The 25,598-nt window shown below is 50.7% G+C and overlaps 1 protein-coding gene across 1 annotated transcript in view; it reads left to right on the top strand.

Moving 5' to 3' along the window:
- Positions 1–17,629, top strand: part of DRC11 (dynein regulatory complex subunit 11) — a 148,833-nt gene extending 131,204 nt beyond the window's left edge. Inside the window, exons 17-19 of the mRNA XM_072961889.1 lie at positions 6,177–6,354; positions 13,412–13,650; positions 17,009–17,629. Of these exons, the coding sequence (XP_072817990.1) occupies positions 6,177–6,354; positions 13,412–13,650; positions 17,009–17,137 (546 nt within the window). The 3' untranslated portion in view covers positions 17,138–17,629. The remainder of the gene's footprint in view (positions 1–6,176; positions 6,355–13,411; positions 13,651–17,008) is intronic.
- Positions 17,630–25,598: the final 7,969 nt, after the last annotated feature.

Genomic DNA, 25,598 nt, shown 5'->3' with positions numbered 1-25,598 from the left:
TTCCTACCATGTCCACTCAGTCTCCCACCCGCCACTGTTCCCTTGGGGCTCTCCACACACTGTTCTCACAAAGTTCTTTGAAATCCACCTTGCCAATGAACACCATTTTGTAACTGTCTCCTCCCTTAGCCTCCATGGCCTTGCCTTCTCCTGGTCTCCTCAGACCCCGCCAACACTTTCCTCTGTGTCTGCCCCCTACACTTCCAGCCACCCCTTACATACGCTGGTGCTCACTGAGGTTCCGTCTCAGGCCCATGGACCTTTTCTCTCTTTACCCTCCCTGAGCATCATCTCGTAGCTTAAAAAATCATCCCTAAGCCAGCAAGAGCCCGCCCCACCCGCCACCAGAAGCTCTCCCCGGGGCTCGCATACAGCCCCCCGGAATCGCCCAGAGTCACCCGTGGGACACCTCCCCCCTCCGTTGCTGCCAACTCAGGCAGGGCCTGCCTAAACTCTCCTCCGCCTTCACTACCTACCACTTTAACTGCTCCTCCTGCATTTTCAAAGGTTACTTTTTTAACATGACCACTTTTCGTAAGAGACCCTTGGATCCACCCTGGTGGAATGAACTCCAAAAGTCTTCACACTCTCCGTGCCTCGTCCAAACACAGCGTATTTCCCTGACACAGGTGTAGGTGCTCCATGAGGCCCTCCTTGCAGAACCTCGGCAGAGGGCTCTCCTCAGCGGCGGGGGGCCTGGAAGCCGGCTCCGCAGAGATGAGCAGTTGGAGTAGATCACTGAGTGCAGTGGAAGCTGGGGGGAGCCTTTGACACCATCGTTCTGAGCTCTGCGGGCAGTGTTGCTGGTTTCCTCCAAACCACAAAGCCTCCAGGTTTTCTGACTTCCCACCTTACAAACCTTCCTCTCCGTCAGAGCAGACCCAGCACTGATTTCCTACAAGCGCTTCGATTTTAGAATAATTACTTGTCATCAAGCACTTTGTCAGGCAGACACAGAGAAGTTGAGTAAACAGCTCAAGGTCACACAGCTGTTCAGAGCAAAGCTGAGACTGGGATCGTGTCTGTCGGAAGTCTTTGCATTTAACCGTTTGCTCCATCATTTGCCTGTTACTGTGGGGTTCCTCCGTTGAGCTTTTCCCTTTTGTGCACAGCCTGGCCCCCAAGAGAAGGTTGGTATCAGACCCCGCTCCCCACCCCAGGCAGCCCAGAGGCCTAGGTCTGAGCAAAGGCAGGTTTCTGCAAAGACCTGGGAGGAGACTGGGGAGCAGCCCCTTCAAGCTCCTCTTTGTCCCCAAGCCCCACTGGGCACCTCCCGGGTGGGGTCCTGCGGGGCTGCTGCTCCTCCTGAAGCGGGGAGCAGGCTGTGGACGCGGGGAGTGCGGGAGGAAATCATGAAGCTGCCCGGTGGCCTGGCCTCGGGCCCAGTCCGCAGGACTGATTTTGCTGGAGAAACCCGTCTCTTTCTCTGCTGCGACTTACGTGACAAAAAGTCCCTTCTAAACGGACTCCAGCAACACAGAAGAAGGATTATACACCAAGACCAAGTGGGATTCTTCCCAGTTTTCACTTCCAAAAATCAACTAATGTAATACAGTGTATCATTAAAATAAAGGACAAAAGCCACACCATCATGTCAATAGATGCAGAGAAAGCATTTAACAAAATCCAACCCCCCTTCGTGATTTAAAAAAAAAAAGGAAACTTGCTCGGCCTGATAAAGGGCAACTAGAAAACCCCACAGCGAGCGTCGTTCTTACTGGTGAAACACTGGACGCCTCCCCTTGCGGTCGCCTCTTCTATCCAACAGTATGTGGAGGGTCTCACCAGGACAGTTAGGGAAGAAATTTAAATTGAAAAATCCATGTTGGACATGAAGAACTAAAACTATCTCTGTCTGCAGATGGCGTGATCTTGTATACAGAAAACCCTGAGGAATTCACTAAAACAGCACTAGAACTGATCAACAGTTTCAGCAAGTTTGCAGGGTGGGATATAAGATCCATAAACAAAGAGCACTTTGCTTCTATACACGTGCAATGAAAACAATTCAAATTAAAATTAAGAAAACAATTGTCATTCTAGGTGAAGTAAGCCAGAAAGAGAAAGAAAAATACCATATGAGATCACTCATATGTGGAATCTCAAAAGAAAACCAAAAGAACATAAATACAAAACAGAAACAGACTCACAGACATAGAATACAAACTTGTGGTTGTCAAGGGGGCGGGGGGTGGGAAGGGACAGACTGGGAGTTCAAAATGTAAAATAGATAAACAAGATTATACTGTGTAGCAAAGGGAAATATATACAAGATCTTGTGGTAGCTCACAGCGAAAAAAAAATGTGACAATGAATATATGTATGTTCATGTATAACTGAAAAGTTGTGCTCTACACTGGAATTTGACACAACATTGTAAAATGACTATAACTCAATTTAAAAATGTTAAAAAAAAAAAAAAGAAAACAATTCGGGGGTGAGAGGTCTAGCTCAGTGGTAGAGCGCGTGCTTAGCATGCATGAAGTCCTGGGTTCAAACCCTAGTGCCTTAACTAAAAAAAAAAAAAAAAGATTACTACTGGTTCTAAAAACAAATTTTTAAGGAAAACAATTGGATTTATAATAATATCAAAAAAATATTTAGGAATAAATTTAACGAAAGAAGTGCAAGACTTCTACTCTGAAGACTACAAAAACATTGTTGAAAGAAGTTAAAGATCTGGATAAATGGAAAGATGCATCATGTTCATAGATTGAAAAACTTAATATTGTTAAGATGGCAAGAAGTCCCAAATTGATCTACAGATTCAATACAATCTCCAACAAAATTTCAGCTGGCTTATTTGCAGAAACTGACAAGATGATCCAAAAATCTGTATGGAAATTCAAGGTGCCCAGAATGGCCAGGACAGTCTTGAAAAGAACAGAGTTGGAAGGCTCGCACTTCCCGATTTCTAAGCTTACCACAAAGCTGCAGCAATCAGGACAGCACGGCACTGGTCTGAGGAGAGACAGACAGATCAATGGAATAGAACTGAGTACAGAAATAAACCCTCACATTTATGATCAATTGATTTTTTTGACAAAAGTGTCAAGACATTTCAATGGAGAAAGAACAGTCTTTTCAACAAATGGTGCTGGGACCTGCAGAAGAATGAGGCTGGACCCCTACCTCACACAGTTAACCAATAATGCATCGCAGACCTGAAAGTAAGAGCTGAAACTATAAAACCCTTAGAAGAAAATAGAGGCATAACTCTGGGTGACCTTGAATTAAGCAGTGGTGTCTGGGATACATCAAAAGCACAAGCAACAAAAGAAAAGTTAAATTGAACCTCATCAGGACTAAAAATGGTTTTGCTGTGAAAGACACCATCAAGAAAGTGAAAAGACAATTCAGAACGGGAGGAAGTATTTGCAAATCATCTATCTGACAAAGGACTTGCATCTAGAACGTATAGAAGCTCTTACAGCTCAATAATAAAAAGACAAATAACTCAATTTAAAAATGGGCAAAGGATCTGAATAGACATTTTTCCAAAGAAGATATACCAGTAGCCAAGAAGCACGTGAAAAGACGCTCAACATCATTAGCTGCCAGGGAGATACACTCAAAAACCACAGTGAGGTTCTACTTCACACCCACCAAGATGGCCAAATAAAAGGGAAAAAAAGAAGAACAGACAGTAACAAGTGTTGACAAGGACGTGGAGAAACTTAAATCTTCTGCTGTCTGCTAGGATTGTGAAACGGTGCAGACACTTTGGAAAACAGTCTGGTATTTCTTTAAAAGGTTAAACACAGAGTTACCACATGACCTTAGCAATTCAATATCTATGTGCATACCCAAGAGAAATGAAAACATTAGTCCATACAAAATCCTGCACACCCATGTTCAAAGTGACAGTATTCACAATAGCCAAAAAGTAGAAGCAACCCCAATGTCCACCAACTGATGAATAGAGAAATAAAATGCAGCGTAACTGTGCAATGCACATCATGCAGCAATTAAGTCCTAAAACACCACAACGTGGGTGAGCCTCGAAACATCACGCTACCTGAAAAAAGCCAGACACACACACATATTGTATGATTCTGTTTATGAAATATTCAGAACATACAAATCTGTAGAGACAGAAAGTAGATTAGTGGTTGCCTCGGATCAGAGGCGGGGGTTGGGGGTAACTGGGCAGTGACTGCTAACAGGTACAGTCTTCTGGGGTGGTGAAAATGAAATTGATCTGAAATTAATTGTGATGATGTCTGCACAACACTGAACATCCTAAAAACCAGTGAATCTTACGTTTTAAGTAGGTGAATTGTGTGGTGTGTGAAGTATATCTCAAAAAAGTTGATATACATTATAATGATGTAAATATAATAATATAACATATAGCAAAATATATAATAACAATAAATATACTTTTAAATCTCCATTACAGGCCTCAACTGGGTTAGACCCCTGTATTGGAAGGCAATTGAAGGGGATAAGCAAGGGCCCAGGCATATCCCCCACCCCCGAGAGGCAGGGACCCTGGGGGAGGGGGAGGGGCAGGCGTCACCGCCTCCGAGTTCACAGCCGGGGTCCTGCACGCTCACTCTGGGTCACTCAGCCTCCCGGTGCCTCAGGCCGGCGTCTCCAGAGGGAGAGTGTCCTGCTCCTGGAGAGGCTGTGGAGAGGAGGTGAGGAAGTCCACGTCAGGCATGAGAGCGGTCCCTGGAACAAGGACGCGCTCAGTAGACGCTGTTGAACTTGAAGGTTTACAGCCAGCCCGGGCAGAAGAAGTAATGAGCAAGGCTGACGTGTGTCCCATCCCAGGAGGTCCAGGCGGGCCCCCAGTCTCCTGCCTTGTTGGAGCCAAAGGTTTCAGCAACTTCCCACGGGGCTTTCCTGCAGTTGGGCCCTCGGCCCAGGGTCCTGCTCTGTCTCTTCCAGTCTTTTCCCTGCGCCTTGTCAATCCAGACACGGAACTGGGCCTTTCTGCTGATCAAAAGAGGGAAGAAAGGAGGGGCTCAGCACTGCAGCCCCAGGGCGGCCACAGCCCCTTCCCTCCCTGGCTGGTCCCTACCCCTCCCTCCGCGCAGCAGGTTGGCCAGCAGGGTTCTGACTCCCAGCTCTGCAGGGGGTGGGGCAAAGGGTCTCCCAGGGAGCAGGTTTTCAGCACAGTGTCCCCATCCCAAAGGCCCTGCAGCCGTGCATGACTCTGTCACCCCACACCCACTGGGGTTCCAGGACCCTGCAGTTCGCTTTTGTTCCCAAGGGTGGAATTTATCACACGCCCACTCCCTTCCCTAGATGTCCCCGGCCCCCTCCTGCAGGCAGGCGTGCAGGACTGGCTCCTGGCCAGGTGTGCAGGACACAGGACCAAACAGGCAACCCCGTCTCCACAGAGCAGCTCGTGGATGCTTGGGTGGCTCCAGAAAAACCCCAGGAAAGACGGGCCCTTTAACTTTCTGGCTCAGTTGTCCCTGAGCCAAATGGGAGCAAAGGAGGCCCAGCTGTGCCTGGGCGTCTCTGTGGGGGCTCCGTCACCCCAGCGACTCCCTCCTCTCTCCCTGTGCGAGTCCTGGTTGAGTTAAAGCCCGTGTGTTGCCGTGGTGGCGTGGCCAAGTCTGACCCTTCCGGGGGGGGACTCATCCTGCCCAGGGTGCCTGGCGTCCGGCTCCCGCCCCTCATCAGCTGAGATTACACCGAACTAGCACAGACTCACACTGCAGCCAGCCTGCTTCAGAGGGAGAACTTTCACACCTTACTGTAGCTGGGTGTTTTCAGACAGGAGAGCCAGGACCCTAGTCCTTCATTGTCACCGCAGCCAGCAAAGGAATTCTTGAGTTCCCCTTCAAAACAGCTCGGAGGAACACACTAGAAACTGATTCTCAATCCCAACCAGCTTCCTTCCGCTTGGAAATCCGCCCTGTTTCCCGTTCTTAAGGTTAACGGGGCTCAAATGTTCGGTCAGGTGCTTCCTTCCTTCCCCCTTTCCAAATCTGAACACCAGGCTTCAGGAAGGGAAGTGCCTGTGATTCGGACCACCCGGACCAGGAGCCATGTCCCAAGACCCGGCCCAGGACGAGCTCTAGGAGTGTGTTTATCAGAGCCCTGGAATCACTTTGACAGACTTTATGCTGCACATGCATCACAGGGTACATTTTCTTTTGTTATTAATTCTCTTTTCTAGATGCAGGCTCATTTTTTCCCCTCTCTTTTTCTCCCAGATGGAACCTAAACGCCTGAAAAAACAGCTTCCCAAAATCCTGAAGCTCCTGAAACCAGACGATAGAATTCTGATCGTGGGGACAACACAGCGACCTTTCGATGCTGAACTTCAACCATTTTGCAGAGTTTACCAAAAAATTATTTTGGTTCCCAGACCGGACTACGCTTCCAGATTCGGCAAGTACCCCTCGCCCCTTGTCATGTGCAGCAGCAAAGGCTGGGCCATCCCGTGCTGGCCTGCAGGTGGCCCTGGTCACCCAGTGACCATCCCTGTGATGGAGTCATAAGTGTAAACATCAGGTCTAAGAACAAAACGCACATCTCTGCTCTCTGGTTAACATAATTCCTTCCACCCAAGACAAAAGGCAACCAGACAGGGGTGACTACTTTGGGCCCCGGTGCTGATTGTCCTTTTGACGGGTAGATTAAGGTCACTCATCTTGCGCCCGTGGTGATGGAGTCATTCTCCTGCAACCGTATTTCTTTTCACCAGGTCTACAGGTTTTCTTTTTCCAGTCTCAAAATATTAGTCCAAGAGAATGTTGACCGACTTAAACACTGACCACAACAAGAGCTTACATTTTTATAAAAGTCTTTGTCTTGGATGGATTCAAAATCCACTTCTTTTGAATTGTATTTTTTAATGGGAACAATACAAAAAAAGGACCCTGGGAGGCAGTGTAATGACTTAGGAAGAGATGTGAGCTCTGGCAAAACCTGGTTTTGAATAGCTCATGACCTTGCTGAGCTGCTGACCTTCTGAGCCTCCAGTTTCTCATCTGTGAAGTAGGAGACCTGTTTAGTTCATGGGGCTGTTATGACCTTTCTGTGGGGTGGTTAGCAGGACACCCAGAACTGTCTCAGCTCCCCAAAGAGCAGGGGTGGTGGTATAGGAGAGAGGCGGGGGAAAGATGGTGAAGGAGGAGGAGAGGGAAGGGAGAAGGTGGTGGTGGCGGTGGAGGAGGAGTGTTTAAGTGGCCGGCTGGTAAACGGCACAGGGAACCGGCAGGTGTGCGGGTGGTTGTTTCTGTTATCTGTTGCTGTGCAACAGGCCTCTCCAGTGGCTTAAAACAACAAAGGATGCCTCTCGTGGTTCTCAGGGTCCACTGGGCTCAGATGGGGGTCCCCCTGAAGTGTCTCGTGATACTGCAGTCAGACGGCCCCTGTCATCTGAAGACAGGGCTGGATATCCAAGACAGTTCTTCCACAACTAGACTCGTTGCTGGCTGCCAGCTGGAGCTCAGCTGGCACTGGGGACCAGACCTCCTACACCCGGCCTCTCCCCGTGGCCTTGCACAGCACAGCAGCTGGGTCCCCAGAGGGGGCATCCTCAGAGCAGACATTTCAAGAGGTTGAGGCAGAAGCTGGGAGGATTCTTGTGACCCAGACTCAGAAGTCACAGGGTCACTTCCACAACACTCTCCTGGTCAAGGGCAAGTCGCAGGGCCAGCCCAGGTTCAAGGACAGTGGGCCACACAGGGTGTGAGTACCGCAGGCGCAGCCCACTGAGGGTAGACTTCATTGCCCGTAGTGCTGGAGGGCGGTGGTAGATCGGGTTTAGAGACGGTGATGGAGCTGGAAGTGGAGGTGGTGGTGGCAGCAGCACAGTGGTGATGGAGTTGATGGTGGTCATGGCGGTGGTTGTGGTAGAGATGGCGGGAGTGAAGACGTGGTGGCTGGTTAGCATTGCTGATAAAATTATTGGGTCAGGTTTGGTTTCTATTAATCCTTCCCTAGTCACAACAGCACCTTCAAAACCCAGGAGGGGATATGCAGTCCTTTCTGGTTGATCTTAAGCTCCTGGTCAATTGATTGGCTAAAAGCACAACCCTTTACCCTCTGTACATTATAAACACTTAGCTTATTAGCCACTCCATCTGCAAGGTGCACCCATTTCTGTCTGGGTAAACTGTGATCGTGACTTCATAAATTGATGTTACATACAAAGGACAGGAAGGCTTTGGTCCCAGTTACTTCTCTATCCACCTAGTGGCTTCTCCATTACTAGGGCCTCCAGTGGATCCTTCCAACCAGCCAGCATCAAAGTAAAAGAAAGAAAGAAATAGTGTAAATGCTCTCTCAGGAGACTTTAGGCACCAGACAGAAGGGACCAGCAGTTCTTCTACCCATATTGCACTGGCCGGAAGGACTCACAAGGCCCCACCAGGGTTCAAGGGAGCAGAGATGTGTCCTTTAGCCAAGGAAAGAGCCAGCACAGGGCTGGGCGAGCACCAACGTTCTCAGTCCCCCAGGAGTCAGTGCAGAGGGTTCCAGGCCCCTGGCGTTATCAGCTTTCCCACTCTCGTGCCCCTTGGTTAGACAATTCTCTCTCTCTCCCCTCCTCTTTTCTGTATTGTATGTACGGTTTTAAGCTGATCTTCAAGGAATAAGGCAGGGTGTTGTTAATTTCAAGGGGGTGGAGCATCACTCTTGACTTTGGATTGAATAGTTCCTGTTGTTTGACAAAACCATATGCCCTTTAAAAATGAAGCTACTGATGTATGACAAGGACAGTTGTGTTCTTTTGATGAAATGCCAGGCGTCTCGAAGGGCTCAGATCACGTGACAGATTCCAACCTGAATCCCCTCCCGGCAGCATCATGGGGGAGGAAGGAAAAACATCCCTCCACTTGTGGGCAGATGATAAACCTGCAGCAGCGATCGTCTTGGGCCCAGGGCTCTGTCCACTAACCCACATGCTTCTCTCATATTTCTTTCTCGGTGGGTGATTTGTTCAGGCCGCCATTCTAGCCAACATCATCAATGCTGCCCGACGTCTCCCCCAGTGGCCTGGAAGTCATCACAGCCACAGTGGCCGGGACATCTATCTTAAAGAAAGACTGTCCCTGTCTTTGCAGTGATCAAAAATGGTCTCTTCAGCCCATAAAGCATGGGCTGCAAATCCATAACGTGGGCCCTTGCCTGGCCATCTGTCTGCTGGCAGCAGAGCGCCGGAGGTGTGTGGAGACACTCACCATCCAACCGCTCAGGCTCCTCTAGGCGGTGCGGGGCAGTAGCAGGGCTGAGGAGCGAAGGGTGGACCAGCCGGAGGAGACGCGGTCCTTAAGGTTTACCAAATATAATTCACCCTCTGCCTCCTTTCCCCAAATCAAGCTGTTTCCTTCAAAATGTCTCTACGTAGAAAATCCACCCCCAGGTTGATTGATGCCGTGTCTAGTCCCCAGAAACCCCTGTGGGCTGCCTCCTCTCCACGTTCCTAACGCTTCCTGCTCTTGCTGCTCTTCCTTGGGGTCTGTTCCACTAATAACCCAATTCATCACAGGCCCCCCAGCCTGGGCCCCGTGTCTGCTGGGATGAGTCCAGCCCGTGTCTTTCAGCGTTTCTGGAATTCTGGGTCTCAGAGGCCAGGAACTCATCCAAATCATATTATTCACCTCTTGTGCTTTGCAAAATCCCAGATGAAAATATGTTTTAAGATGCTCTGTCATCTCGAGCACTAGCCAGGGTGGACTCCCTGTGGAATGCCAGAAGCGCAGAACGGGAGCTGGGAATCCAGAGACCAGATTCCTTTCAGTCTAAAGACGAGGAAGAGAATGTAGACCAGTCTGAAGAACTGGGGAGCCTCCTGTGTCCTGGAGAAGAAAGTAGGGTACAGCCCTCCATCCGGAGCGCACCTCGGCCGCTTTCAGCCCTCCAGAATCCCGGCCTCTGGTCCTCTTCACCCCGCCCATCGCTGGCCCCCAAGCGGCTCTTCTCCTCCGCCCACCCCCTGCACCGCTGGGCTGAAGACTCGGCAGCCTGCTGGCGGCTCCGGTGCTGCCTGTGGGGCTCCCTCCTGAGCCCCCTGTTTGCCCCCTGGCAGCTCTTTGAAGGTCAAGAACCCATGAGCCAACAGCTTTGTAGAACAGTGGAAGCTATTCGTGGAAATGCTAGTAAGTCTAGCCCGTCAAGCACAGGAGGGAGTCCAGCCTGACCCTCCTTCCCGTCCCTGGGTCTGAGACGGCTGGATCTCTGGCCCTGGGGCCAGGGGACAAGCCCCGCCCCGGCGGTGACCGCACCCCGGTTAGCACATGGTGAGTGTTGGGAAGTCATCCGCGTTTTACGTATTGGAGGAGTCTTGGCCAGGACTTCACATGAACACCAAGTCTCATACATGTCAAATGGCAGCGGTGTGTTAACATGAACACACTAGACCAAAGCAGTTGTAGCGTTTGGGGGTCTTTTGCATCACTATTAATGAACCTTGTGTGGAGACTCCCCAGGTTGAAGGTTGGAAGGTTGTGACTTTCGCAGTGTCACAGGGAGGCAGGGGACAGAGCCGGCGTTGTTGCTGGAGCCTTTGGCCCTCACCGCTTACCCCCGACGCGTGCAGTCCACGCTGCTGGCGGGAACTCAGCCGGTGGGCACCCAGGAGTGGAGCTGCTCTGGGCTCCCAGCCCGGGGGTCTCCTGGGTCCTCTGCTCTAGGGGTTGTCTCCTGTGACTGCCCCGTGAAGCGTGATCCCGTCTCAGCTTCCAAGACCACCACCCAGACGTGTTTGCTGGTCTGAGGTTACGGACGTGGACAGGAGGCGATGCCGTCTGCTGGTGGCGGCGGTTATTTTCACCGCGGGTTCTGGCTTCTGGTTTCTAACTCTGCAGTGGTTATTTTTAGATAAGGGTAATCCTCACCTCCTACAGTCTGTCTTTACACAAACAAGCTTAGAAACATTCTGTAGTTCATTTTGTGTTTTGTTTTATAATTGAGGTTTTAAGTAGCGACAGGAAACTGTGGCACAAAATGGAATGACTAGTAATAATAAAATCGCAGAACAGTAACAGAGCCACAGAAACACAGTGCCGCCGCAGGCCAGGAGGGTTCCTTCCAAGCTCTTTGTATACATTCTCGTACTTACTTCTCACAGCAGCCTGAGACGTAAATCTTTCTGCTCCCACTTTGACAGGTCTGTCTAAGATGGGTTCAGGCTCAAATAAAGCCACCCAGGAAGTATCAGTGCAGACACAGGGGGTAGGTGTTGTTTTAGGCCAATCTGGGGCCCCATGGGGCCCTTCCTGGTCTCACCACAGCTCTCAGTTCTTAATGTGGAACCTTCCACGGTTGGTGGACCAGGAGTACAGGCCTCATGGTACAATGTACCCCTTCCCAGCAGTTCAGCCCCTCATGGGGCCAAGACCTCCCCTCTCCCCCCACAGCAAAGACAGTGGAGGCAAATTATTGAAATAACGCATGGCCCAAAAGCTAGACTCTCTGGTGTGGGTCGTGGTAACACTGGAAGTCATTCTACTCCTTGGCAGTAAAGAGGCCTTGTCATTTCATCGGGTGTTTGGGGTGGATGTCTCTGGATGAAGTGGTCACTTCGCACCCCTGACAGTGCTGAGATCATGCAGTGATGCTCGCCTTTTTAAAGCACCGTTTCCAATATTCCTCAAAGGAAGCCAAAATGCTTTAGAGACGTTGGCCCAGATCCTCGCGGTGCTGGGACTGGCTCTGCGAGAGGCGCCCTCACCCTTGCTCGCTGCCTGGATGGAACTAAGCAAGTCGCAGAGGCTCACTTGCTCCCCTGGAGCCTCTCGCTACTGAATGGACGTGGTGCTCTAAGTGTCGTTTATCGGACGTGTCACGCAGGAGCGCATTCTGTCCCTGAAGTGGAGTGAACATTAGGAATCACCTTACAGTTCATCTTCACAGCAGCCCTGTGCTCCAAGTGCAACGTCTGGGTTACCCCAGGTCCCGCTGACCCAGACAACAGCAGGCCGCCCATCGGTAGATCCTGTCAATCTACATGTGTTTGCCACTGTTGGGGCAGAGAATAAGGCTCTGTCTAATATGATGTGTAATCCAGGGTCACAACCCACCGGAAACTGAGCCCTGCAGTGGCTAATGGAAACTGGGCTCTGCATTCCAAATCCACGTATAAAAATAATAATGTAACAAATGATCTTTATAACTAAAGCAAGTCAAATGGCTGCCTGCTGAAACGCTATGTACACCCATGTTAATGGAAAGATTCTGAGCATCTTTGAAAGAACCGCACTAAACTGGTACTGACCCTGGCTGTATTTTCCCTGCCCATTCACAAGGGATCGTGCATCTGTAGACCTCAGGTCATCGATGTGAACGTCTTATGCTTGAAAATCACTCAGGGGTGAGTGTTTAGTTAGGTGGCTCCCTGCCCATTTGAATTACAACCAACTTGGAGCAGATCCCCTGTGCTCTCCTTTCTTGGTGAGACAGGTTTTTATTTTCTTTATTTTTCTCTTTATTTTTTTCTTTTTTGTTTTCATTGAAGTATAGTGATTTACAATGTTTCACGTCTACAGCAACGTGGTTCCGTTTTTTATATATGTTCTTTTTCAGATTCTTTTCCATTATAGGTCATTACAAGATACTGAATATAATTCCCTGTGCTCTACAGTAGGTCCTTGTTGTTTATCTATTTTATATATAATAGTTTGTATCTGCTAATCCCAAATCCTAATTTACCCCTCCTCCACCCCCTTTCCCTTTTGGTAACCATAAGTTTGTTTTCTATGTCTATGATCTTGTTTCTCTTTTGGAAATAAGTTTATTTGTATCGTATTTTAGATTTTACATGTAAGTGATGTCATGTGATATTTGTCTTTCTCTGTCTGACTTCATTTAGCATGATAATCTCCAGGTCCATCCATGCTGCTGGAAATGGCATTATTTTCTTCTTCTTTATGGCTGAGTAGTATTCCATTGTATAAATATTCCACAATTTCTTTATCCAGTCATCTGTGGATGGACATTTAGGTTTCTTCCATGTCTTGGCTGTTGTGAATAGTGCTGCTATGAACATTGGGGTGCATATGTCATTTCAAATTAGAGTTTTCATCTTTTCTGGATATATGCCCAGGAGTGGGACTGCTGTATCATATGGTAACTCTATTTTTAGTTTCTTTAGGAATTTCCATACTGTTTTCAATAGTGGCTGCACCAAGTTACATTCCCACCAACAGTGTAGGGGGGTTCCCTTTTCTCCACATCCTCTCCAGAATTTATTACTTGTAGACTTTTTGATGATGGCCCTTCTGACTGGAGTGAGGTGATACCTCATTGTAGTTTTGATTTGCTTTTCTCTAATAATTAGTGATACTGAGCATCTTTTCATGTGCCTGTTGACCATCTGGGTATTTTCTTGGAGAAATGTCTGTTTAGGGATGAGATGCAACTTTGCTCTGAGAACAAGGTTAACACTGCTCTCTCTGGGGTGACTCCTTCTCTATCTTTTCTACCACCTTGGCTACAACAGTTTTGTGGAAGCAGATCATTCAGCGCAACAAAGGAGTCATCACTGATGCCCTGAGTGTAAGTTGCCTAGCAAAGATCTCCGACGGCTTCACCCAGGGGCACATCGTCCAGGTGGTGAAGGAGGTGCTCACGGAGCGTAGAATCCGGCAGCAGGCTCGTAAGCCGCTCACCGCCGTGGAGTTCATCACCGCGCTCACCAGCATGAGCCCCGTCTACCAAGAGGAAGAAGAGAGCTTTAAGGTAAACACAGCCCCATGTGGCCAGGTCTTAGCGGCAGACACTTGTCGTGTTGCCTCTTCCCTCCAGTCTCCTGAGTTTCATGACTTGAACGCTGCTGTCTCCAATGAGGTTTGAAAACTTGGAATTAGGGGGTCATAATATCTTTCTGGCCTTAGCAGTAAAGCGTGCATTTTCCAAATTTTAGGGAAATCGTGATCCCTGACTTTCTAAATTAACAGCCAAATTGCAGAATTGAGTAACAGCTTCAAAACCATTGGATTCACACACACACACACACACACTCACACACTCACACACACTCACTCTTCTCCTGGTTCTCACTGGTTTTTACTTCCTAATTCACATAATGGAACAAGTTTTGCATGGAGACAAGCAGCCCCTAAGTAGCATATGGTGATCTTGCCTCGTATTTGCTGTGACACTCACATCTTTCAGTGCACTTGCCACAGGAAATCATGAGAGAATTCACCAAAAGTGAGTTTTCTAATTTTTGAATACATTCTGAGATGTTCACAGAGACTTTTAGATCTAGAGGAAACTTTGAGAATCAATTCCTCCGAATTCCTCTTTAATCAGAGGAAAAGATGTACTGGAGCATCATATGCCCTCTCCAGGCACAGTCACCGCTGGGGCCCCATCCCTGGTTCCCAGGCCAGCAAGCACCCCTCAAAATCCTTTTAATAAAAATGAATACAACTGTGTTCCTTCTGGACCTGAAGGTAGTTTCCTTGGCCAACTGGGAAGAGAAGAGAGGAGAATTGTACCCATGTGATTATATCCACCACATCCTTGGCCACACAGTCAGTCACCAGAATGAGAGTTGGAATTCTCGCTCAAGCCTCCTATGTCTGAAAGCCCCCTGGAGATTGGGAAAATTCTCTTGACAACGCATCACTCTTCCACCAGCTCTAAAACTGTGCTTCCCTCTGCTGTGCCCCTGACGCTTCAGTGGAGGTTGAAAGTAGTCAAAACATACTGACTCCCAGAATCATGATCTGCATAAGGGTTGACAAACTTTTTCCATAAAGGGCCAGAGAGTGAATATCTTAGGCTGTGAGAGCTACGTGGCCTCTGTCACAACCGTTTATCTGCATCGTAGCACAGAGGTATCCGTACGCAGTATGTAAATTAATGGGTGCAGCTGGGTTCCAATAAAACTTTATTTGCAAAAACAGGCAACAGACCAAACCTGGGTCATCAGCCATAGTTTCCTGAGTTTCTGGCTCCAGTAAAACTCAAAAGAAATATCTCCAACTCCAAGCTAGAGTTTGTGCCAAGCATCTGAATTAATGTACTTGTTACCTATTTAAACCTTGTTAGTGTTAATTGAAGTATTTATCCTCAGGAGAGGCTATAGCTCATTGGCAGAGCCCGTGCTTAGCTGGCACGAGGTCCTGGGTTCATTGCCCAGTACCTCCATTAATAAACAAATAAATAAATAAATAAACCTAATTATCTACCCCCCCGCAAAAAAAAAAAAAAACAAAAAAAGAAGTCACAAAATGTGCAAAATCAATGACAGCTCAAAAAATAAATAAATAAAATTTTAGAAAGTATTTATCCTCTTCAAGTGATACATTCTTTTCAGAAGCTCCTGGGGTATTTTCCTCCTTTCTAAAATAATAGTTTTCTTCCTTATTTTGAGGAGCGAAGTGTTAAAATCCATCCTTTCTCTTAATACTTTTTAACTTTCTGAAATGATCTCTAGAAGGTTTTCTGTCTGTTACAGGTCCTTGAGGTCCAGGAACTGTAACCCATCACACTAAGCAAAAGAAGGAAATGCCACCACTTTATAACCTGAGATGAGAACGCATATGCTTCTCACAGATGTTTTTGGCACATGTGATCATTTTATTCAAAATTTTTTTAATATTTTTAATCATTATACCAGCATCACCACCAGCCCCACCCTCCCCCACCGCTTCCTCTCCTGCTGGCGCCCCAGCGCTTGGCACAGCGCCTGCCCCGTCTAGGTGTTCAGTTCATTGTTTAGTGGCAAATGTACTGAGCAGATGGGTAGACGGAACAACACCATCACTCTGCTGAGTAAGGTGCTTCCGTGGCTGAGGCTGCTGGCAATCAGGTCTACCATTTCTGCCCTGAGAAGTCTTACCTAATTGTGCTTCTGACAGTGTGTCCGACCAAGGTCTTGCAGATTCTCCAAACATGTGTAGCCTGCTCTGCGGACACGATGGAGAAAAAGTGTCATGGTGACGATGTAATTGTCATAATAATGTGGGCCAATACTTGTGACTGTTGGACACCGGGTCCCCTGTCAGCTCAGTTAGTCCTCACCATTCTCGTTTTGCAGATGAAGACACTGAGTTACAGTGAGGCGTGGAACGCTTCCCAGAGATGTCTACATCCAAGTCCCTGGCCCCTGGGCGTATGTTAGGTTCCACGGTGAAGGGGAATTCAGGTTTCAGATGGAGTCAGGCTGCTAATCAGCCGACCTTAAGGCACATTACCTTGACTTATCCTCATGAGTCCAGTGTAATCATAAGAAGTAGAAGAGGGCGTCGGAAGAGAGAACGGAGAGACCGCGGCGGGAGGACTCACGGGCGCTGCGGGCAGCCCAGCATTCCTGGCGGGAAGGCGGAGGCGGCCGCAGCCAGGGAGCAGGTGGCCTCTGCAGACCACAAAAGGCAAGGGAGCAGACCCCACCGGGGCTTCAGAGAGGAACGCAGCCCGCGGACACCTTGGTTTTAGCCCCGTGAGACCCATTTTGGACCTCCGGAACTATAAAATGATAAGTGTTCTGCTTTAAGCCCCTGATTTTGTGAAAATTTGCTACAGCAGCCAAAAAACAAAAACAAACAAAAGCAAAAACACACAAGAGGCAGAATGACTTGTTCCAGGTCACACAGCTTAAAAAGAACAGAGCCGAAGCTCCGTTGTGATCATTAAATGCTCAGTGTTTTGGCTCTGGTATCAGCCATGTTTTCAACGGTCTCCCTCAAGGTGTTTGAATGTCCTCCTGAGATTCACCCACGGTCACCAGTCCAGCTTCTGGTGGCCGCGTGTGACCCATGGGGAGCCATTCACGTTACCAAGAAAACCCATACTTTGTGGATCGAGCAAGATCCCCAGGAAGCCGGGTGGCTGAGTTGGGAAGGATTGTTGATTAGATTTGACCAGTGATTCTCTTTAACTGTTAACTCCTTGAGGTAGAAGTTTCAAATTGTGTAGAAATACAGGTCGGTAAACCTGCTGAGAAAGAATCTGTATTGAACGTATGTTAAATGTCCAGTGTTTAATGGCTGCTTCCCCCTCGCTTTAGCAGCTTGTCTTTGTTTTTAAGGGTATACCAGGGACTTCCATCCCTCTGCTGTTTTCCTGAACACCTGTTTGATTTCAGGTCTGGTACGCCAAAACCCCGATGGGGAGAAAGCGAGCCCTGGCGTTAACGGGAGGTAACGCAGAGAATGAAAAGGACAAAGGGAAAAAGAAAGGAAACAAAAGGGAAACGGAGAAAAAGAAAAAGTAGTGCCTTCCTGAGGGGCCGAGCTTGAGTCTCACTCAGGGGTGGAGGCGGCCCCGACTCTCCCACACGGAGGTTCACCGTCGCCTGTGCGAAGACGGCCGCGCCCAGGCCCCAAGCCCGTCAGCCCTGCCCTGGCTCAGCGAGACCCCTCCAGACTGTCCACCAAGTTGCTTGTCCACAGCAACTGTTTCTAGAGCTCGTAACTGTTTCTCAGTCTATGTAAAGTTTGTGTATAACCAAGTCCACTCTACACACACTCCCCAGCCTTTCCAAGCTGGACACTTCGTCTCATCAGGACTAGTTGCCAAATTAAATTTTGATGGCTAAGAAATACTCTCATCTGACAACGAGTAAGTTCAGGCCACCACCGGCACTACTTGCTTTTTACTGAACCATACATGCTGCACGTTCTCTTGCGTGTGTTTTAATAAATTAATTCTTTGTGCTGTTAATATGTGATACAGAATGGAATAAAGGCTGCTTTTCTTGAACTGACTCAGTAATGTGTTTGCTGGAACTAAAAAAGATCTTAAAATTTAACTCTGAATTTTCTAAGTTTGAAGATGGGGACATAAGGCCCAGGGGCACACAGCTAATCTTTGGAACATTGGAACTGAAATCATTGCCTCCTAGTTCCCAGTTCACTGCTCTTGAAAAGCACTGGGACGTTGGCAGACCAATGGCTGGATGAAAACCACAACATAGAAATGGGCTAGAAATAGGAAATGGGAAACCCTAAATAAAGAAATAAGAAAAAGATGAAAGAGTAGAAAGGTAAGTTTCAAAAGACTGGATTTTGCAAGAATATGGAAGTTTATTTGGTGGAAGATAGTGGGTAACCCAGTTCTAAATTGTGCTGAGAACGTAATCAAAGGATGGAGACAAACTGAAGTGGGGCACGTTGAGTTAAATTTAATGCAGATGAACTCTTGGACAGGGTTTGACTACACCACAGAGCTGCGCAGTCTTGGGCTCTGGACCAAACTGGATCTCTAGGCATTCCTGGAATTTGATCTTTAATGCCCCAAACGACCAGTGGTTCCCAGCTGTCTTCTGGCCACCAGCACAGGCCCCCCAGCCTGGGTCTGTACAGAAGAGGGACACAGGTCAGAACAGGAAGAGACCCTGTGCTCTGGGTATGTTACACACACACTAGAAACCACCCTTCCTCTTGAACAAACTCCACTTCCCAAGTGCGCTGCCAAGCATTCGCCTTCGCGCACCAAAGGCACCCCAGGGTGAGCGGGCTGCCGGCCTGCCCTCCCCTGACCCACTCCAGACTGCCTGGCCGAGGCTCAGAGCGGCCTGAGAGGGGGACAGACTCCCTGGCCTCCGCGCAGGCAGCGCTTAAACGCGCGTCCCCCTCCCCCCGCGTGGCCCACTGAGCCCCTTCGTCCGCCCGTCGTGGGAACAGACCGCAGTCAGGGCCCAGGAAGAGCATTTCAGAGCTCCAGGATTTGACGGTCGCTGCAAAACAACAGATCTGAATTGTCAAGCGAGGAAAATCCTGATTGTCAAGAAATAAACATTATGAAATCGTTCACAGCAGACAACACCGTTTCTTTTGGTCTCCGTTTTCACACTTTCCAGAGCGCGTACAGACCCGCTGCGGTGAAGCTTCAGGAACGGTCAGTCATTAACCGACAGAAACCTAAGGGGTGCCGTCCCGGCGGGGGGGCCGGTGTGGCCGCTGAGCGCTTGAAACGGGGCTGACGCCGCGAGGAACCGGGTTTCTATTTAACGTTGACTTAAAAGGCCGCCGGTGGCTCGTGTGACTAGTACACTGAACAGTGCGGCTTCAGGGTCACTCGAGTCTTAAAGATCAGTAAAGCTGGCCCAGATACCACCCCCAGGTGCGCGCTCTGCCCCAGGACACTCACACTGAGGTGTCACCTCCCAGCCTGGTCACCCTGCTTTCTCCAAACAGTGGCCTCCTGCCAGTCCCAGGGCTAGCTTTTCACTCTGTGCCACGTGGCTCACATCAGCCACCCATCTCGGGTGCCCGGATCCAGGCTGTCCTCCCTCCCCAGTAGGCTGAGTCCAGCTCACAGGTGCCCTCGACTCTGCACCCCGCGGGCCCCTGTGGGTCGCTGCAGAGTCTACAGGCTCCAGCCCGGCACTTCTGGAAGCTACACACGGCCTTCTGCTCTGTGCGTGTGTGTGTGTCAGGGGACGGGCAGATACGTGCACACACACTCACAAAAATACACTCCGCTTTTCTGACATGAATGGTAACTAGCGTATATACTATTCTAGCCCCTTGCTCTTTGGCTTAATACTATACCTTGGATAGTGTTTCACATCAGCTCATAGACTGGTCTTGTCTTATATCAGCTACGCGACACCCCACTTTGTGGCTACAGCATAATTTATCTGACACCTGGTCCACTCTCGGTCAGACTGCGTTCACCCTTTGCTGTTCCATCAGTGCTGCAATGAATACCTTTATATGTTCTTTGTGGACACGTACAGGAAAAAAATCTGTAGGAAAAATTCTTAAAAGAGAAGTTCCTGGGTCAAATGACCCATGCATTTTTAATTCGGGCAGCTCTTGCCAGGATGCCCTCGAAAGAGGGGCTCATCCCACCCATCATGCAGGGAGATGCCCATGACGTCACCTCCACTGGGCAGGTTATCAAACTGGGAGGCTGTCGGCGATCCGTGTTTAAACCCGAAGTCCCCCTGGGGAAGTGATGCAGCCGTGGGTTACAGTTCCCATTCTTACCGGACACAGAGAGGAGGAGTGACAGCCCTGACCAGAGGAAAAGAAGGTAAGCGAGGTTGGGGTCGGGGGCACGGAAGGGCAGGAGGACTGGGGAAAGAAAAGGGGACAGACTCTTCCTGGCAGTTCTGCTGGGGCCTGAGCTGTTCCTGGGCCATTATGTGACAATTAGCTCCTCTTGAGCATGTTCTTAAGTGAAGGGGACAGTAATTAATGTCATTAACCCTCATTAAGGGAGCCTTCTACGGAATGCAGTCTATTAAAGTGGAATTAAAGCTCTCGGCGGCTCTGCACTCGGCCTGCCCTGTGGAACAAGCAGGTTCCGTGTCCGGCACCCTTGCAGGACACATGGCGTCCCTCCGAGGCTGTTCCCGAGCCCATCAGCCCTGCTGCAAAGGCAGTCATCGTGCTCGGTGTCACAGGCTCTTTCACAAGAGTGACACTATTTTCAGCCACTGATGACACAATGGGACCCCAACAACTGAGGAAAGTGGCTTCTGATGTCCTTGAAAGTCTGACGGTTTTAACTGAAGGGAAGTACGGATGATGCTAACACAAGCAGAACAATGAAAGACCAGTGGGCTTGAAGCCAAGCTGGCAGCCACCTCAACAGTGAGGTTTGGGAAACCAAACAGGGTTTGGCCCAAAACAGACGTCTCTAAGCACCTGAGATCCCAAAATAGGCGTCTCCAAGTACCTGAGGTCCCCACCATGAGAATCCCCCGCTAGCCAGTATGTGGTCCCCTGAACCGTCCTGGCTCGTTACAAGTCACCGTTGCAGCATCACGGCCGTTTGGGGTCCTTCTCCAAGGGTTTTCTTGCGACTCCTATGTGCCAGACACCAAGATGCAGAGGGAGCTGCTTTGAAGTCTAGTGGCGGAGGGGACGTTAATAAAATGGTGCAATGAACGTGTGGGGCCCGATGTGTCTAAGGGATCCGGCTTCCCGCTGCCCACCTTCATTCCTGCAGCAGCACTTTCCTGATGGGGAGTCTGCAACTCCATGAGTGCCAGGCAGGTCTGTCTGACTCTCCAGCTCTTCAAAGCAGCTGCACGTACCACCTGTATACCTGAGACAGTGTATTTGGGGCGCCTGGCGCATGGGATGTGCTCAGTGTGGGTGTATTGCCTTGTAGACATTCCACAGTGTGCTGCTGATGTCGGGCTTTGGGGAGGTGAAGGGGACCCCAGGAGTCTGTGGGCTCTGGCCGCCCCTGAACACTGGTTTGTTGTCAGGCGACTGCCTGCTACCCCAGGTGACTAACCCAGTCCCACTGCATGGCCAGCAGGCACAGTGCCCCGCTCTTTCTTTTGGCCTAGACAGTAAGCATCTTAGAAATTAGGTCTTTGCGGTCAGTGCTGGTGGCTCAGAGCAAAGGCCTTTGACCCAAGCACTGTCTCCCCGCCCTGCCCCTTTTGAGTTTTCAACCAGGAGCATTTGGTCTCTGTCTCACGGGGCTGCTGGGCGGAGCGACCCCAGCTATGCCCAGTGCGCCCAGCGCAGAGCCGGCACCAGGTGAGGCCTCTGCCAGCACGGCTGGCTGGCCAGTACCAGCAGAGCCAGTGCTGCAGGGGAGGGGTCTGCTGTTGCGCGAGGAAGAGGCAGCGCTGGGATGGAGGAGTCGGGGGGGAGGGGGGAGCAGCTCCTGCCCCCCAGGGCCAGGCAACCCGCCCAACGAGAAGCCCGTGAGGCCCTGCAGAAGCTGGGACTCTGCAGGGTCCCCGTCCACCCTCCATCTCCAGCCCTTCACTCAGCTCTGGTTCCCTTGTGGGGGCCAGTTTCAGGGTCTGGGAGGGGGAGGACCTTCATCACCTCTCGGGCACCCCTGGCTCCACCTCTAGCGTCTACAGCTCGCCTCACTCCACCCCTCCCTCAGGCCTCCCCCGACCCAGGTGCTGTGAAGAGGGTCGTGGCTGCTTGGAAAGCACTGGAGGATGGGCTGGGCTGAGTCCAGATTCACAAGGGAGCTGGGTACCTGGGGCCAGTCCCCCCTCTTATACACACACATACACACAACACAGATCCACGCAACACACATGAACACGCATGACACACAGACTCACACACATAAGCACACTTACAGATATGGAAGCACACAGGCAGAGATATGTGCACCCCACACCTATACACACCCCACACACACGTTCAACGCATACACACATGCTAAACCCACCCCCCCGCAGCCCCCATCCCCCCCAGGGCCTGACGGCGGAGGCCCGTGGTCCTCGAGTCCCCAGGCCTCCGGATCCAGCCTGGGGAGCAGCAGGCACGGGGAGCAGCAAATGGGGCAGATGTCCCCGCAGGTGCTCCGGGTTCCGGGCAGTGTGTTTACTGTCTGCACTGAGCGGGCGCATCGTGCAAACGTCCGCTTCCTGCTCCTCACGGGAGTCGCAGGAGACCCCAGCTGCGGCAGGAAAGACTGACACAGACCCCCCGCGGCTCCAGCTGCACCGGTGCGGACGGGCAGGAAGGGCTGGTGGCTGCAGCCCAGGAGAGGCTGGAAGTGCACCTCCACCGCAAAATGAAACCGGCGTCCCCACCTTCCCTGCAGGGCTGAGACGTTGGTGGCCTTCTCAAAGTCTGCGAGCTGCTCCCTGACACCATGAGACCACACATGCCACGCCCCACGCCATCACCCCGTGAGATGCGATGATTTCCCCGCCAGCCAGGCCCCCATGTTTATGGGGCTCAGTGGGGAGGTCTCATCAGGTGGAACCCTCGCGGGGCTGGGCGGAAGCTGATGCCAGTCAGAAACCGCAGAAGTCGTGGCACACACGGGGGTGCAGTGCTCAGAGCCCAGGCCCACACTCGGTCCTGGGAGCTCCCCCGGTTCCCAGAACATGGTTGGTCACCGCCCCAGCCGCCTAGGCGAGTGTGGTGCTCAACTCAAGCAGCCAGCGCAGGGATGACGTCCTCTCTCCTGAAAGGTAGACTTTACTCCAAGTGGAAACGAATTGATTCTGCCTCGGCCACTTTCCCCATTTGCGAGCATCCTACAACTGACAGATCAGCTGATGGGGAACACTACTTTTGTATAAAGCAGTTAGCCACAGACTTCAGAGGGTTCTCTAAGGGAAATTTAATTACATCCTCCCCAACCAGACATCCAAAATACCCTCGCTTAGCTTTTGTGTGTGTATTTATATTAAGCACAATGCCCACGTCCTGTGACATTAGTATTTCTCTTCACATCATTGAAAATAGGAGTCCTTTGGAACTGGTTGGAGCAAATTATAATGCACCCAGCCAGGGCCTTTTGTTACGCAGCTCTTCAAACGGGGTGCCTGCCTGGCCCTCTGAAAGCAGTGGGACCACTGGAGTTCATTTGAGAACCCTCTACCCCAAGATGGTCTTGCAAATTATTTCTGCCCTACGCAGAGAGTCTTTTTAGTTTCCTCATGGCATCAAGTGACTTTGAATCTTGCATAATACAAACTGGCACATACACCAGGAAGGGATTATTGTTCTGCCAGGATTAAATACTGTTTATGATAATGAGCAGAAGGAGCACGGAATGACTGAGGTTTTGAGTTCGTCCCTGGAGTGTAGTGGGACCTTGTCCACTTCAGGAAGAACTTCAGGACTGTCTGGGTTCGGCTTGCACCTGCAGACTGGCCTGGGCCGTCCTCCAAGTGCTCAAACTCTGGATTTGGGGCTACACTGGACCCTGGGGAAGCCCATCCCTGCCTTCTCCCCTGGCCCCGGGCAAGGGAGGAATGGCAGGCCAGCTAACACTAAGGTGACAGCCGGACCACACAGGGTTCTACTGCTCCTCTGTGGGCGTGGCTTCCCAGGCTGGGTGGTGAGCTTGTTGCGGGCCAGCTGTCCTCAGGTCAGAACCAAGGACACGCCACCCAGAGCCTTAGCTCTGTGAGGAAGGTGGACCCAGCCTCCCTCCCACCAATAAGGGATCAGACTGGGACAGGCACCCACGCATGGATGGCAGCAGAGGGCTCACCACCCCTGCAGAGACTGGCACCACTCTTCTCACTAGCCTTGCTCCTCCGCCGGCCAAGGACATGCATGGCTGTCTGAGCAGAGCCAGCACGGACGAGCCAGTCACTTGGCTCAAAGCCTCCATCCCTGATGAGGATGGAAGCTTCTTCTGTGCCTCAAGATGCCCACTGGGAGTTTGATGAAGAGGTGGACCGGCCAGGCCCCTGCCCAGGAGTGCAGCAGAAAGGGACGCAGAACAACACTGGGATCACAGTGCCCTCAAGGGGAGACCTGCCAGCACTGCTCTTGGTCAATTCCAGATTGGGGGCATGCTCTGCTGTGTCCGGGACGCACCAGGAATCTCTCATTTTAAGTGTCAACATGGTGGCATGTCACTGTAGGAATAAGCATTTTTGTTTACTAATAGAGTATAAGCTATTCCACCATCTCCAGTAAGTAAATGTACAAATACTGAAGGAATGCCCAGTTTTTGTGCTTGAGGGAGCCCCCACACCTCAGTACGTCCCTGCCAGCTCACCCATTCTGCATTATGCCCACAGGAAATGTTCATCACAGTGTTGTCCCTTCCTTGGGACCATGGGACATCTGGGGGATGGATCAGCACAGGTAGAAACGGAGGGAAGTGTGACCACGAGGGAGAAGAGATGCTTGTTGAACAGGCAATGCCTCTGGACCTATTCTGTGCAAGGCACGGGCATCTTTCAACCTCGTGATGAAATGAGATTCTGACTGACTGAGCTGACGGAGAACTGGATGGACGTGGGCCCGAGGCAGTGCCTGGCCACCCGGGGGGAGGACTTGGAGCTCGGGGTTGCTGTGGAATGGGAGAGTGTTGTCCCAGCTCACACCCTCACCTGTCTGAGAGGAAATGCAGCAGTGCAGGTAAGAGTTCCAAGTCCTCCTTGTGTGTTTCATCTCGTCACCAGACTATTGGATCAGTGTCACTGGCCAGGGTCTGCCCAGGAAGACTGTGACTTCAGCTGAAAGGTGGATGCTGAGGATTACTGCTAGCCGTTCCCCCTCCGACTGGACAGCATATTCTTTATCTCACAGCATTCCCAGCACCAGCAGACCGCAGCTGACCCCTGGGCCACGGCGAGCATGCCAGAGCAAATATCCTCGCGCACATAGTTTGTTCAGTGCCTCATCTATTTCTGCTACAAAGATTCCCGAAAGTGGCCCGGCTGGGTAAAAGTTGCATGCATACAGCAAGGAGAAAGTAGAGGGGGAAGAACATCATGGATTACAGGGCTGTGGCCTCCTGTGAGCCCCCCAGGGGTGAGGTCGCTTGGGTCCTGGACACCCCCAGCAGAGCATACCTGCCAGTCATTTCTGCCATCATGGAAACTGGCCGAGGACAGGTGGGAGCAACATCGGGAGGGCCAGACTTTGCTGGAGACATTCCCAGACTCATTCATGTGTGCAGGTGCCTTCAGGGGGCCCCACCGTGGCCAGTGGTTCCACCCTCCGTGGGGTCACCTGTCAATGAGAAGGCAGGCAGGCCATGATGCCTGAGCGGCCCCAGCACCTCTCCCAGCATCAGGCACAAAGGGAAGGAGCAAGGGGCAAGGAAGCCAGTGTCAGGAAAGGATTGACAGGAACACCAGATACCTCGAGGGCAGGGGAAGTGTTTCCATCAGATTCCCAGTCCTGCTTCCGATGGCGGAATGTACATCTCTGACAGGCGCTCGCCTGGGAACTGGGCATGCGTGCGCCCCTCACCACCTTGTGACGGTCCCAGAGGACCGCACTGAGCGGGGCTGCTGGCAAACATCGGGATTTGCG

Source organism: Vicugna pacos, chromosome 5, assembly GCF_048564905.1.
Source record: "Vicugna pacos chromosome 5, VicPac4, whole genome shotgun sequence".
Taxonomy (NCBI): domain Eukaryota; kingdom Metazoa; phylum Chordata; class Mammalia; order Artiodactyla; family Camelidae; genus Vicugna; species Vicugna pacos.
This window is presented reverse-complemented; position numbering and strand designations above follow the sequence as displayed.